Source organism: Thamnophis sirtalis, unplaced genomic scaffold (assembly GCF_051295495.1).
Source record: "Thamnophis sirtalis isolate CommonGarterSnake01/CBP01778 unplaced genomic scaffold, rThaSir2_p1.2 scaffold_3, whole genome shotgun sequence".
Classification (NCBI taxonomy): Eukaryota; Metazoa; Chordata; class Lepidosauria; order Squamata; family Natricidae; genus Thamnophis; species Thamnophis sirtalis.
The window spans coordinates 25540669-25555517 of NW_028261383.1; the positions used below are offsets into that span (position 1 = coordinate 25540669).

At 42.3% G+C, this 14849-nt stretch overlaps 1 protein-coding gene across 1 annotated transcript; it reads right to left on the bottom strand.

Annotated features, from left to right (window-relative positions):
- Positions 1–1090: 1090 nt before the first annotated feature.
- LOC106548134 (uncharacterized) lies at positions 1091–9501 on the bottom strand. Its single transcript, XM_087708101.1, is given in 5 exon segments — positions 1091–3109; positions 4648–4813; positions 7034–7180; positions 7182–8737; positions 9380–9501. Coding segments are annotated over 4 exon segments (3117 nt in total). The 5' UTR covers positions 8195–8737; positions 9380–9501; the 3' UTR covers positions 1091–1318.
- Between the last annotated feature and the right edge of the window lie 5348 nt (positions 9502–14849).

Genomic DNA, 14849 nt, shown 5'->3' on the forward strand with positions numbered 1-14849 from the left:
CGCATTCTAACCACTGAAACTTCCATTCTCCACACGAAAAGTGTTTCCGGTGCTCGTCTCCTGTTCCCCTCCCCCCCCCAAAAAAACCCTTTCCACGAACACTGGGACACTTTTCACCCAAACAGAGACCCTACAGAGACTGGAAGCTCCGTTTTCAAATGCCCCATTTGCATGCAGATGAAGCTTCTAATCTCCCTCAGTTCTCTGTGGGGTTAAAAGTGTTCCGGTGATGGGGGAAAGGAGTTGGGGGAGGGGGGAGGAGCAGGAGATAGGCACCACAAACACTTTTCATGCTCAGGAGCTTCCATCTACTCGCCTCGCTCTCAAGGGCAAATAAACCAGGGCAGAGAGGAGATAGATCTTTGCAAAGTGAGTCTGACGTGGCAGGAAGGGGGAAGCATGAGGAATCTTAGTCGGTTGGGGAGGGTTTGGGGCAGTGATGGGATTCAAAAAAATTTGCTACCAGTTCTGTGAGTGTTGCTTGGTGAGCATGGCAGGGGAAGGATACTGTAAAATCTCCATTTCCTCCCTAACCCCACTCTAGGGGAAGGATATTGCAAAGTTCCTATTTCCTTCCGATCAGCTGGGACTTGGGAGGCAGAGAATAGATGAGGGCAGGGCCAGTCAGAGATGGTATTTACTGGTTCTCTGAACTACTCAAAATTTCTGCTACCGGTTCACCAGAAATGGTCAGAACCTGCTGAATGCCACCTCTGGCTTGGGGGCTTGTTCCATCATTAGCCTCCCGTCCCAGTCACCTTCTCCACCCTGAGATACCTCATGTGCCCTGAACAGAGTATTCAATTAGCCAATGCCTGGGCGAAAGCAGGGTGTGATCTCATTCAAGGTACGAGATTCACTCCTACGAATTGAGTTACAAATGGAATGGGCAGGTTCCATTACTTTCATAACATATGAAAGTGATGGAAGCATTAGCTGTACTTGAAGGGCAAGTACATGTTAGATGTGGTGGCTTTGCATTTTACCATTAGCAATTTGTGGAGTATATTGATTTCTGTATTAGGTTTTTATTGATGCAAGCTGCCCAAAGTCAACAGGAGCTGGCCTGTATTTTTTTAGATAAATAGATACACACATAATATAGTATACATGTTTATATCCCCCTTTATGATATATACAAATACCTCAAGGTTGTAAATACACCTAATACAGATCAAAGCTTACTTTCTCTGCCCAGCAGTTCCCCTTGACTCCATGAAAGGAAACTACAGCACTGGGCCAGAGAAAGGAAACTCACATCACCTCCCTCATATTTTGATACTATGACACATTTGACAACAAAGAATCAAGCAAGAAATCAATGCGTCAAATTTTGGCAGTGTGATTTTTTGTGTATGAAAAAATTTGAATTCTGGGTGAAACACTTTCCACAATCTGGGCACTTGAATGGTTTCTCCCCTGTGTGTAACCTTACATGATTTATAAGGCTAGATCTAGTCCCAAAATCTTTCCCACAAACTGGACACTCATACGGTTTCTCTCCTGTGTGAGTCCTCTGATGTATCACCAAACTGGAATTCCTTATGAAACATTTCCCACATTCAGGACACGCATATGGTTTTTCTCCAGTGTGATTCCTCTGGTGTATCATCAACCCGGACTTACGAAGGAAACTTTTCCAGCAAAATGGACACTGATGTTTTTTTTCTCCTGTGTGAGTCCTCTGATGTATCTCTAAGTCAGAATTCTGAATAAAACTTTTCCCACAACAGAGGCACTCATGTCGTTTTTCTCCTGTGTGAATTCTCTGGTGTTTCACCAAGTAGGAATTCTGAGCGAAACTTTTACAACAATCTGGGCACTGGTACTGTTTGTCCCCCGTGTGAGTTCTCTGATGTACCACCAGGTTAGAATTTCGATTGAAACCTTTCCCGCAATCAGGACACTTATATGGTTTCTCTCCTGTGTGAATCCTCTGGTGTACCACAAGTTCAGAATTCCAATTGAAACTTTTCCTACAATCTGGACACTTATGTGGTTTCTCTCCCGTGTGAGTCCTCTTGTGTATAACCAGATAGCAATTCTGACTGAAACTTTTGCCACAATCCAGACATACATATGATTTCTCTCTCGTGTGAGCCTTCTGATGTTTCACCAGGTCAGAATTACAACTGAAATTTTCCCCGCAATCTAGGCCCTCATATGTTTTTACTCCTGTGAGAATGCTCTGTTGTACCATCAGATGGGAATTGCAACTCGAACCTTTCTCACAATCTGAACACTCATAGGATTTCTCTCTCATGTGAGTTCTCTGGTGTTTCAACAGGGAGGAATTGTGACTGAAACATTTGCCACAATTCAGACATTCATATGGTTTTTCTCCTGTGTGGGTCCTCTGGTGTTTCACTAGGTTCGAATTCCAACTGAAACTTTTACCACAGTCCAGACATGCATATGGTTTGTTACCTGTGTGAGTTCTCTGGTGTACTACCAGTTTAGAATTCCAAAAGAAACCTTTCCCACAATCAAGACACTTATATCGTTTCTCTCCTGTGTGAGTTCTCTGGTGTTCCACCAGTTGGGAATTTCGACTAAAACTTTTCCCACAATCCAGGCACTCATACGGTTTCTCTCCTAAGTGAGTGCTCTGGTGTCCCACCAGGTGGGAATTTCGACTGAAACTTTTCCCACAATACAGGCACTCATACGGTTTCTCTCCTGTGTGAATCCTCTGGTGTATCACAAGGTTAGAATTCTGAGTAAAACTTTTCCCACAATCTGGACACTCATACGGTTTCTCTCCAGTGTGAGTCCTCTGGTGTATCACCAGGCTGGCATTCTGAGTGAAAGTTTTCCCACAATCCAGACACTCATATGGTTTCTCTCCCATGTGAGTCCTCTGGTGTTTCACTAGGTTTGCTTTCTGAGTGAAAAGTTTCCCACAATCCAGACACTTATATGGTTTCTCTCCTGTGTGAGTCCTCTGGTGTTTCACTAAATTTGCTTTCTTAGTGAAACGTTTCCCACAATACAGACACTCATATGATTTCTCTCCAGTGTGAATCCTCTTGTGTCTCACCAGAGTGGGCTGGCGTTCTAAAGCTTTTGCCACATTGGGAGCACTGGTAGGCATTCTCTCCATTTTTTCCTTTCTCAAAGACTTTCATTAATGCTGTCCCATTTTGGCTATCCGACTGAATTTTTCCTCCCCACTGAATTCCAGTTATTTCCACTTTTTCTGAATTTAGAAATTATCCCCTTTGAGTTTTCATGTGATCTTTCCTTGTGTCCCACATACTATTGTTTCCAGCGCAAAACTTAATTCTTTTTACTCTTTCCCTTGTTTCTCATCTTCTGAGGAAAGAGAAGAGTTTTTATACTTTCTGCAGGAAAGTAAATGTTGGAAAAAATGTTGATTTTTTTTGTTTTTGTTTTAACTCTGCTTCTCATTCTCTGTTATTCACAGACCTCTTCTTAGCATCTTCTTTGCCTGTAAGATCCATATTAATAAGTTAGTTTCATTATTCTTTAAAAATGATTGCAGTAACATGAGGAAACACCCAAAAAGCCCAAATATGTTATCATGGAAAACATCAAAATGGTACTTTAATGTTAATAATAATAAAGGTTAAAGTGACGTATAAAAATATAAGTTCAAATTTCCACTCAATAATTTTATTTTTGTATTGTGTAAATCATTATTACCATTGAAAATTGTTATAAAATATTCCTGAAAATACTGCAGATTATACAGATACACCTATATGCACACAGAAATACACATCTATGAATTTGTGTATGTAGAAAAACTCTATTTCAGTCTTCAAGATGTCCCAGAAGGGTATTCTCTCAAATTCTTTGATCTAATTTTAGAAAGGTGGGACACTAAGAGATGAAATGATGCCCAAATCCTATGCAAGATTCTGTTTTGCCCATGAAATTCCTCATTTGACAGGTCAATAAAACGGGTGAATAGAATCAGAAGGAATCAGGTGTTGTGTGAAGACTGAGCGAGATGGAAGGTTAAGGAACATGAAACAGAAATCACTATAAAGACTTTTTAAATTCCCCCAATCTTCCATTGGTAAAATCACAGGCAGCGGTTTTAAATCGAGCAGCCCCAGAGGAATAAAATTCGCGGAGGGAAAGAATATGCAGCAGCAGCAGCAGCCAACACGATTCACCCTCTTTGTTTCCGCTGCTTCATACTCCGTGGAGGAACCGAAAGGGTCCGACTTTCTCCCGGCTTCTCCTCCGACCTTCCCGCCACTCACCTCCCAGAAGCCGCTTCGACTCTCCAAGCGACACAAGAGGCTCCGCCGACGCCATTATCCTCCCGTGGCTGAGCCGGAAGAGGAAGTATCTCTGATTTTCGCCTCTGCTCCACATCCTCTCTTCTTCTTCTTCTTGTGCCATCACCGTCGTCGGACGTTGGCGATCCTCTCTAGCAAACTAATACTCTACCGTTTCAATTCGATCAAGTTAAGCCTCTCTCCCTTCCTGCAGTTGTACAGTATCTGCTTTCTAGGCGCGAATATTGCTTTTCTGTTGAGCGCCATCTAGCGACGAAAGGCTGAAGAACATGCTCGTTTTACCCTAAGGCGTATGATGTACTCATTGATTCCGCGCTTCCTTAAGTGCCATCCAATCGTATTCGACTCCCATGGAGCTCATCGATAGCTTTACTCCTAGAGGATCCATCCCCAAACTTTTTCTTTCAGGTCCCTCAAGAGGGCACTCATTGGAGGGAAGAACAAAGAAAGTGAAGTGATCAAGATGTCTCCCACTTCTCTTCCTCTTCACTTTAGAGGAATCAGAATTTAAGGTGGACCAGAACTCTGAAATAAGAACCCTAAAACTTGGGAATTATAATTAACTGTACAACTAACTGTAATTTTGGAACTGGACACTGTGGGAAGGTGGGAATTTGAAGAATTATGTGATTATACACACACAGACACATATACAAACTTTTTTTCGTTCAAAAATGGAATGAGGATATATGTTAAAACTAAAGATGTTTATTGAAATGAAATTATAAATACCATCAACATAAAATGGAGCTTGCTCAAAACCTGAAATACATGAAGTAAATGAAATGAAGATTGTGGAGTAGAGGAGAGAGATAAGGGAAGAAGGGTAGGAGAGAGGGCACTGGGGTGAGGAAGAGAAGGAGAGAAAGAAGGCGTGGAAATGGGAGAGGAGGAGAAGGCGGAAATAGAGAAGGATGACAGAGGGAAGAAAGGAGGTAGGGAGGAGGTGGAGAGAGGGAGAAGAAAGTGATGGATAGGGTACAAATATGGAGTATGGAGAGCAGAAGAGCCAATAATAGTTTTTGGGGGATGTTAAGACGAATTGATGTAAATATCTAACAATATTTTAAAAATGTTGGTTATCTAACAGTATACATGGGATTATTTGTTATGAAAATGAAACAATAAAAAACTTAAAAAGGGGGGGGGTACTCATGACCTTTGGAGCTAAGCCCGAAGCTTCGTTTGCCGGAAGCTGCAACTAAACCAAAGGAAAAGATAGCTTGAGGGGAAAATGATGTGCAAATAGGAAAGGAGACACTGCCCTAAATGACTGCCAGCTTCATCCCATTAATAGAAGAATGAAATACGGGACAAAAAACTGAAGCGCCCACCCACATTGCCTCCAAACACATCTACAGAGGAGATATTATTTTTCCATCTGCATTCTTGCAGTGCCTAAATCTCACTAGAGGGCAGAATTCATTGGAGGAGCCAATTTCCAGAGGAGTTAAGAATTCCACCATTGAATCTACCCAAAGGCAACTTGGTCAAGGTCTTTGGAGGGTGCTAGTTTGTAGAAAGCTGATCTAAAGAGTCCTGCATTTAAGCAGTTGCCTCTCAATTCCTCTCCCAGGCCAAGAAAGGAGCAGACCTGGAGACCACCCACTTACCTGTAGCCCTCAGCTGCTGTCTTCCTTGCCTGGGACTCCTATTTCTTCCCACATCAGAGTCACAATGAAGTGCTCACTACATACAGTAATGTTTGTCCCTATATTCCCTCTGTAATGTGTTTGTAATGAAAGTTGCACTGGATTGTTTTCTTTGCAGGTACAATTAAAGTTACTGGTCATCCCCTTTAAAGCTATTTCTTTATTATAGCAATAGCATTTAGACATATATATCACCAGAGCACCCTTCATAGCAGCCTTGGTTTACAGAGTCAGCATATAGCCCCCAACAAAAATTTACAGATCTCAGCTGGATGGAACGCGGTCAATCTCAAGCGCCATCAGGATCAAATTGCAGGTGTGGTTAATGTCAGCTAGCAATACTGCATTATAAGCGCTGTGCCAGTGGGGCACCTGTCATTATTCCCCTACCTTTATTTTTTTTTGCATCTACCTGTTCTACTGGTTGAGATGGAGGGGCATCCTCCTTGCCCATTCCTTTAAATTTTACTGATAGGAGCTTAAGAATGAACCTTCTCTACTGCAGCTCCAGCTCTATGGGAACTCTTTCTCATAAACTATTTTATGGGAACCCTCTTTCCTATGAAATTTGACAAGATTTTCTCCTCCTAAAGGTTTCCTCTGTCCGGTCATGTCCGACTCTAGGAGTCAGTGCTCATCTCTATTTCTTAGCTGAATTTTGTTGCTGGGCAAGTTTCTTCCGCCGGCCAAATATAGGCCTTCACCTGTCATCCCTGTGTGGAAGGGAACAACTGCACTGGGCCACAGAAAGGAAGCTCAGAAGGGCTTGGATCTCCCAACACAGATTTCCTCCTTCATGTTTAATAATAAGACGTTTGATTAAAAACAATCAGCTGAGAAATTAAAATGGTTAATTTCTCAGCTGAGCTTGGAATGAGACATCAGAAATGATTATCTACACACATCAAATTACACCTCATGGGATATCTTCTGTACAATAAGAGAGGAATATTGCCTGAAGCACTGTCAGCAATCTAGGCATTAAATGGTTTCTCGCTGATGTGTAACCTTACATGATATATAAGGCTAGACCTGATACTGAAATATTTCCCACAATCTTGACATTCATTATGGTCTTGCTCCTGTGTGAGTCCTCTGGCGTTTCACCAGGTTCGAATTCCAATTGAAACTTCACAATCCAGCCACTCATATGGTTTGTTGCCTGGGTGAGTTCTCTGGTGTACCACCAGCTTAAAATTAGAAAAGAAACCTTTCCCACAATCAGGACACTTATATGGTTTCTTTCCTGTGTGTTTTCTGGTGTCCTACCAGGTGGGAATTTTGACTGAAACTTTTCCCACAATGCAGGCACTCATACGGTTTTTCTCCTGTGTGAATCCTCTGGTGTTTCACCAGTTTGGACTTCTGAGTGAAACTTTTTCCACAATCGTGACACTTATATGGTTTCTCTCCTGTGTGAGTCCTCTGGTGTGTCACCAGGTTGGACCCCTGAGTGAAACGTTTCCCACAGTCCGGACACTCATATGGTTTTTTGCCTGTGTGAGTTCTCTGGTGTAGCACCAGGGAAGAATTCCGAAAGAAACCTTTCCCACAATCAGAACACTCATATGGTTTTTCTCCAGTGTGAGTCCTCTGATGTATCACCAAGTCAGAATTTCGAATGTAACTTTTCCCACAATCCGGACACTCATATGGTGTCTCTCCTGTGTGAGTTCTTTGGTGTTCCACCAGGTGGGAATTTTGATTGAAATGTTTCCCACAGTCCACACACTCATATGGTTTCTCTCCTGTGTGAATGCTCTGGTGTATCAGCAGATTGAAATTCTTACTGAAACTTTTCCCACAAATAGGACACTCATATGGTTTCTCTCCCGAGTGAGTCCTCTTGTGTATAAGCAAGTCGTAATTATGAGTGAAACTTTTCCCACACTCTAGACACTCATATGGTTTTTCTCCAGTGTGGATCCTCTGATGTTTCACCAGGTGGGAATTATTCTGGAAACATTTCCCACAATCCGAACACTTGTATGGTTTTTCTCCTGTGTGAGTCCTCCGGTGTATCACCAGGTTAGAATTCCGACAGAAACCTTTCCCACAATCAGGACACTTATATGGTTTCTCTCCTGTATGAGTCCTCTGGTGTATCACCAGCTCAGAATTCCATGTGAAATTTTTCCCACAATCAGGACATTCAAAGTGTTTCTTGCCACTGCAAGTCCTCTTCTGTTTCATCAAATTGGTCTGCATTGTAAATCTTCTGACACATTGGGAGCACTTCTCTGCGGTATGGGTCCTTCCATTAATCATGAAGAAGCTTTTTGGAGTAAAGCTTTTGCTTCATTGCAAATATTTCTATGGCGCTTCATTTCGTGGATCTTCTTATGCATAGTCAGCTGTGATTTACAATGTGTTCGCTCCCACACATTAAGCTGCCTGTGTTGTTTTTCCAACACTGATATTCTTGGATTTTTGTACAGGCCAAAAATATTTGTGATCTCTTACTTGGTGGTTGGTTGATTCAAGCTATTATTTCCTTCCTCAAAGGCTTTAAATAATACATGCCCAACTTTCCAAGGGACCTTTTCCTCCTTCCCACTGACTTCCAGGTATTTGCACTTTTTCTTTATTCCGATATCATCCCCCTTGACTTCTTAGTAACAGTTGCTTCCATTCCACATATTTTTTTCCAGCTGAAAAGTTTTTGTTATTGGCTCCCTTGTCTCTTATCTGCTGAGGAATGAAAAGAGGTTTTCACTTTCCAAAAGAAATGTATTTGATGTCTTGTTTTCCTTTTTAATGATGCTTCTCAGTTTCTGTTTTCCACAGTAATCTCCTTGGCATCCTCTTTGTCTGTAAGATTCATATCAATGAGTTAGTTTTCTTATTGTCTAAAAAATGGCTGCAGAACACATAAAATGGGGAAACCACTGGCATATATTAATATGAAAAAATTAAAATCATAGTTTAAGTTCTAACATTAACTATGATTCATTTGGCATATAGCAGACTAGCAAGATCCAAGTTCAAATATCGGGTCAATTATAATGTTCTCTTTTTGGCTTGGATAGATCACACAGATACGCATGCCTATTCGCACAGAAATAAAAACCTATGAATTTATCTAGGTAGGCAATCTAGGTGTATCTGTGTGCAAAATGTCCCAAAAGTGCATTCACTTTTTATTTAAATTTAGAAAGGTGGGCACATATAAAAGATGAAATGGTGCCCAAATGCTATGCAAGATTTAAAGCATCCGCATTCCCCGTGAAACTGATGGGCGCTTAAGAAATAGAAAGAACATATGAAGATTTCTTGAAATCTGCCACTTCCCAGCAGAAAATGACAGGCAGCAGTTTTAAATCGCGCAGCCCCAGAGGAATAAAATTTGGGGAGGGGAAGAAGATACAGAAGCAGCAGCCACGTTAAGGTCGTGGAGGAAGCCAAAGGGCCCGACCTGGTCCCTGCTTCTCCTCCAAACTGCCCTCCACTCACCTCCCAGGAGCCGCTTCGACCCTCCAAACAGCACAAGAGGTTCCGCCGACACCAAAACACTCCCGTGGGTGAGCCGGAAGAGGAAGTTCCTCTGCCTTTCGCCTCCCCTCCTCCACGTATTCTCTAGGAATACGGATCCTGGGCCAATCAATAAACTCTCTAGGAATACAATACTCTATCATATCAACCCGTTCCAGTCCAGCTCAGCCCCTCCTGCTTTCCTAGAATACCTCTGCCGCCGCTGTACGGTACCTTATTCCTGGCCGCGAGTGGTGCGCCATCTAGCGACATATGGCGGAAGAACATGCTGGCTCTCATTGATTCGGTGCTTCCTTGTGTGGACCATCACGTCCTATTCGACTCCCGTTAAGCTCATCGATAGCTTTTCTCCCTGAGGCTCCATCCCCAAACCTTTCCTTCCAGGTCTCCCGAGAGGGCATTCATTGCCCTTGGAGCTGAGCCCGAAGCTTCTTTTGCCAGAAACGGCAACTAAACCAAAGGAAAGATCCATTTTGAGGGTGGGTAGGGGGCTAGAAACGATGTATAAATAGGAATGGGGAAAGTGCACCTCCCTTGGTTCCAGCCACTTTTTCCTCTAGGTGGTGTGCAAGGTAACTCCTCAGAACTTGCCTCTGTAACTTGGTGAAGCTGTAAGAACGAAGCTTGACTTCTCCCTCGTCTCTGTGGTTTTATTTTCATTTATTTCCATTTTTGGCTAACAAGCTGGGTATTCCTTATTGGTGCCCCACCCCTGCTTAGCAATGGAAATTCTGGCACCAATTCCTATTGCAACCCGAGAATTATCCATATTTCTTTTCCAAGCTCAAGAGAGGCTGGAAAAGTAATTCCCTTCTCTTCTGGACAATTAGGATCCTGGCTGGCTTTATGCCTCCAACAGCAGTTTTTAATGCTTAAGAAAACCATGAGAGATTTTCCTGGCAGAGCAGTTCAAGGCATTGCTGCAGATTAAGATCACTTATAAGTTCATCTGAAGAGGCAAGGAAAGTTTGGCAGCCTGGGATTTTAATTCACTCTCTGCTTGCAGCTCTGACTTTGCCACCCAGAGAAAAGGCTGTTCAGGAGGAAAGTCACTGGGCCCTTCTCAGTCTGGCTTCACCAAAACGGCATTGGCTGCAATTCTCATGGATTGTAGCTAGGAAGTGAGCTGTTTCCGTTGCAGACCCTGTCCTACGAGACACTCTTCCCTCTGAAGTTGGTCAGGCCTTACTCTTCTAGTTTTCCATAAAGCATCAAAGATATCACTTTCCCCCCAAATATTGGGACAAGAAGAGGTGCCTGCACACCAGAAGCTTGATTTGGGACCAGGATTTTGTTTTTATACATTTGGTTTTAATACAGTTTTTAAGTTAATTACTGATTCAGAAGCAGCCAGTGTTTGTTATAAGACAAGTAGCAACGTAAATATTTGAAATAAATCAGAGGAAAAAGAGATGACTCCAAAAAAATTGCCCCGCTGAGGCTGACCATCTGCAAGTTACTTGAGGCACTGAAGGTCTATGCATTTCTTCATTGATCAAATTTATATGCCGCTAATCCTGAGGCTAACATCTCCAGTTTAACTCCTTGCAGGGAGAAAAATTGGGGCAAGAATAACACCAGGCATGAACATAGTAAGGCCAGGGGGCCCAGTTAACTGCTAAATTGAACAAGAGCAATCTCCTTTTTGGCGCTCCCTGACCATCAAAATTCCATCCATCTTGCTAAAAGTGCCCTATACAGGTAATCCCCACAAGCATTCATTCATTTGAGCCGAGGTGGCGCAGTGGTTAAATGCAGCACTGCAGGCTACTGCTAGATCAGCAGTTCAGCGGTTCAAATCTCACCGGCTCAGGGTTGACTCAGCCTTCCATCCTTCCGAGGTGGGTAAAATGAGGACCCGGATTGTTGGGGGCAATATGCTGACTCTCTGTAAACCGCTTAGAGAGGGCTGAAAGCCCTATGAAGCGGTATATAAGTCTATTGCTATTGCTATTTAGCACCCATTCAAAGTTGTGAGATAAGCTCCCCCTAATGTTTACAATGAAACCCTGAAATTACTAAAGTTGCGTCACCACGCCAATTGTTCAGCCTTACAGCAGAGCGTGTGCAACATTCCCCCTATTTTCCTCTCCCATCCAGCTGCGCTGGACTGATTTACCTTACCCGATCTGGCTCCTCTCTGCCTCAAAGCTTCCTTTACCTTTGAGGGAGAGTCAATGGAAGCTCCTGGGCGCTGTAATATCACATGGTCACAGGGTTATCTTTTCAGAGGTTTTACCAGTATTTAAGGAACAAAATGGGAAGGGACAGTGTGTAACAAAGTTTAATGTGTGGCTAAAGGAGTGGTGTAAAAGGGAAGGCTTTGGTTTTATTAGTCATGATGTCTGCAGCTGGTCCAATGAAAAACTATACAAGAGATGGTTTGCACCCATCCAAGAAAGGGACTGAGTTACTGGGCATTAAATTCACAGATTTTCTGGATAAACGTTTAAACTGAACAGCAGGGACAGAGAATTAATTGATACAGAGCATTTCTGTCCCCAGCAATCTAAAATTCATAGGGTTATCAGTGCATGTAACACAGATGTTTGTGTGGGTAAGGTTATCACTCCCGCTGTCAAGCAAAACCAAGCATTTAATAGTGAGTGCCATACTATGTGCATGAATCATACAAGTGGAAGAAAATAGAGGCAGTCAGGCATAACACAGGTTATGTAAACAGTAAAAACAGGGTCAATCAAAATGGACTCAAATGTCTATACACCAATGCACAGAGTATGAGGAATAAACAGGGCGAATTAGAAATTCAAGTAAAAGAGGGCAGATATGATAGTGTTGCAATTACAGAAACTTGATGGGATGAAACCGACAAATGGAACATACAGCTAGAAGGATCTAAATTATTTAAAAGAAATAGACCAAATAAAAGAGAAGGTGGAGTTGCACTATATATAAGAAATAACTACATATCTACAGAAATAGAGCACAATAATGATGAGAACTATCTTGAATGCATTTGGGTCAATATTAAAGGTTGGGGGGAAATGACATTGCCATAGGTCTATACTACAGGCCACCCAACCAAGCAGAGGAAGTAGATGAACTTTTTGCTAGTCAGCTAACTAAGTAGGAAGCACACCACAATAGTAATGGGGGATTTTAACTACCCTGACATCAACTGGGAAACAAACTCTGCACCAAGTGGAAGATCCAACAGGTTTCTAATGAACCTAGCAGACAACTTTGTTTCCCAAAAAATAGTGGAGGGAACAAGGGGATCGGCCATATTAGACTTAATTCTCACTAACAGAGAGGAAATGATAGAAGGTGTTGAAGCCACAGGAACCCTGGGGGCAAGTGACCATGCAATATTGGAATTCAACATTATGTACACACAAGTAGTAGAACAAAGTGAAACTAGAGTCCTGGACTTTAAGAGAGCTAATTTCAATAAACTTAGAGAGAATTTGGGAAAAAATCCATGGATGAGAATCCTGAAGGAGAAAACAACTCAAGAACCTTGGGAAATTTTGAAAAATGAGATTACAAAAGCCCAGTCTAGCACAATACCAATGAAGAAGAAAAGTAACAGCTCCCCAAAGAAACCAGCATGGCTGCATAAAGAACTCTCTGACAAATTGAAAGACAAAAAAGATAAGTATAAAAAGTGAAAAGGGGGGCACATAACTAAGGCAGAATATCAGCAAATAGCCCGAGCATGTAAAGATGAAGTGAGGAAAGCTAAGGCTCACAATGAAGAAAGGCTTGCCACAAAAAAAGCTTCTTCCAACATGTTAAAAACAAGAAACAAGAAAAAGATTAAGGAAACAATTGGTCCATTGCTGGGAGAAAGTGGCAAGAAGGTGACAAGCAACAGGGAGTAAGCAGAACTATTTAACTCATGTTTTGCATCTGTCTTTACACAAAGGGATAAAAGTCCAACCTATCAAAAACAGCACCACAAAAATCAAATTAGGAACACAAGTTGAAATAAAGAAGAAATAGTAAGTGAGCACCTGTCTACCATAGACGACTTCAAATCACTAGGACCGGATGGATTACACTCCAGAATTCTGAAGGAACTGGAAGACGAGATCTCAGAACCACTGAACTAAATCTTTCAGAGATCCTGGAGCACCGGGGAACTACCAGAGGACTGGAAAAGAGCTGATGTGGTTCCCATCTTTAAAAAAATGGAAAAAAAACAGGTCCAGGAAACTACATACCTATCAACCTGACCTCAATACCAGGAAAGATTCTGGAAAAAATAATCAAGCAATGAATTAGCGAACACCTAGAAGCAAACAATGTAATAGCCAAAAGCCAACATGGGTTTGTCAAAAACAGATCATGCCAGACTAATCTTATTGCATTCTTTGATAATGTGACAAAATTAGTGGACCAGAGGAATGTCGTCAATATAGTTTACTTGGACTTCAGTAAGGCATTTGATAAGGTAGACCATAACCTAATACTAGATAAAGTAGAAGAATGTGGGTTAGACAGCATCACCACCAGATGGATTTGTAACTGGATGACCAACCACACTCAACATGTAGTCCTCAATGGAACTGCATCTTCATGGAGGGAAGTATGCAGTGGAGTACCCCAAGGCTCTGTTTTGGGCCCAGTACGCTTCAACATCTTCATCAATGATTTGGATGAGGGAATAAATGGGGAACTCATCAAATTTGCAGATGACACCAAGCTGGAAGGAATAGCCAACACTCCAGAAGAAAGGCTAAAGATACAGAAGGATCTTGACAAACTTGAACATTGGGCACTATCTAACAAAATGAAATTCAATGGTGAAAAGAGTAAGGTTCTACATTTAGGCAACAAAAACAAAATGCACAGGTACGGTATAGGTGGTACCTTGCTCAACAGTAATAACTGGGAAAGGGATCTTGGAGTCCTAGTGGACAACCATTCAATATGAGCCAGCAGTATGCAGCAGCTGACAAAAAAGCCAACACAGTTCTAGGCTACATTTATTTATTTATTTATTTATTTATTTATTTATTTATTTATTTATTTATTTATTTAGGTTTGTATGCCGCCCACTCTTGAGAGACTCAGGGCGGCTTACAGATAAAAAAGGAAGAGGGAACATACAAAAAATTAAGAACAACATTAAAATTCCACAACATTCATAGCTTAGGATGGGGCTGGATAAATCAACAGCCCCAGGCCTGCCGGAACAGCCAGGTCTTAGTCGCTTTGCGGAAGGCCGGAAGGGTAGTAAGGGTCCGGATCTCCACGGGAAGATCGTTCCATAAGGCCAGATTAGCTAGAGAGAAGGCCCTCCCCCAGGGAGTCGCCAGCCGACATTGACCGGCAGATGGAATCCGGAGGAGGCCTAGTCTGTGAGATTTTATGGGTCTCTGGGAGGTAAATGGCAGGAGGCGGGCTCTCAGGTAGCCAGGTCCTATACCATGTAGGGCTTTAAAAGTAACGACTAGCACCTTGA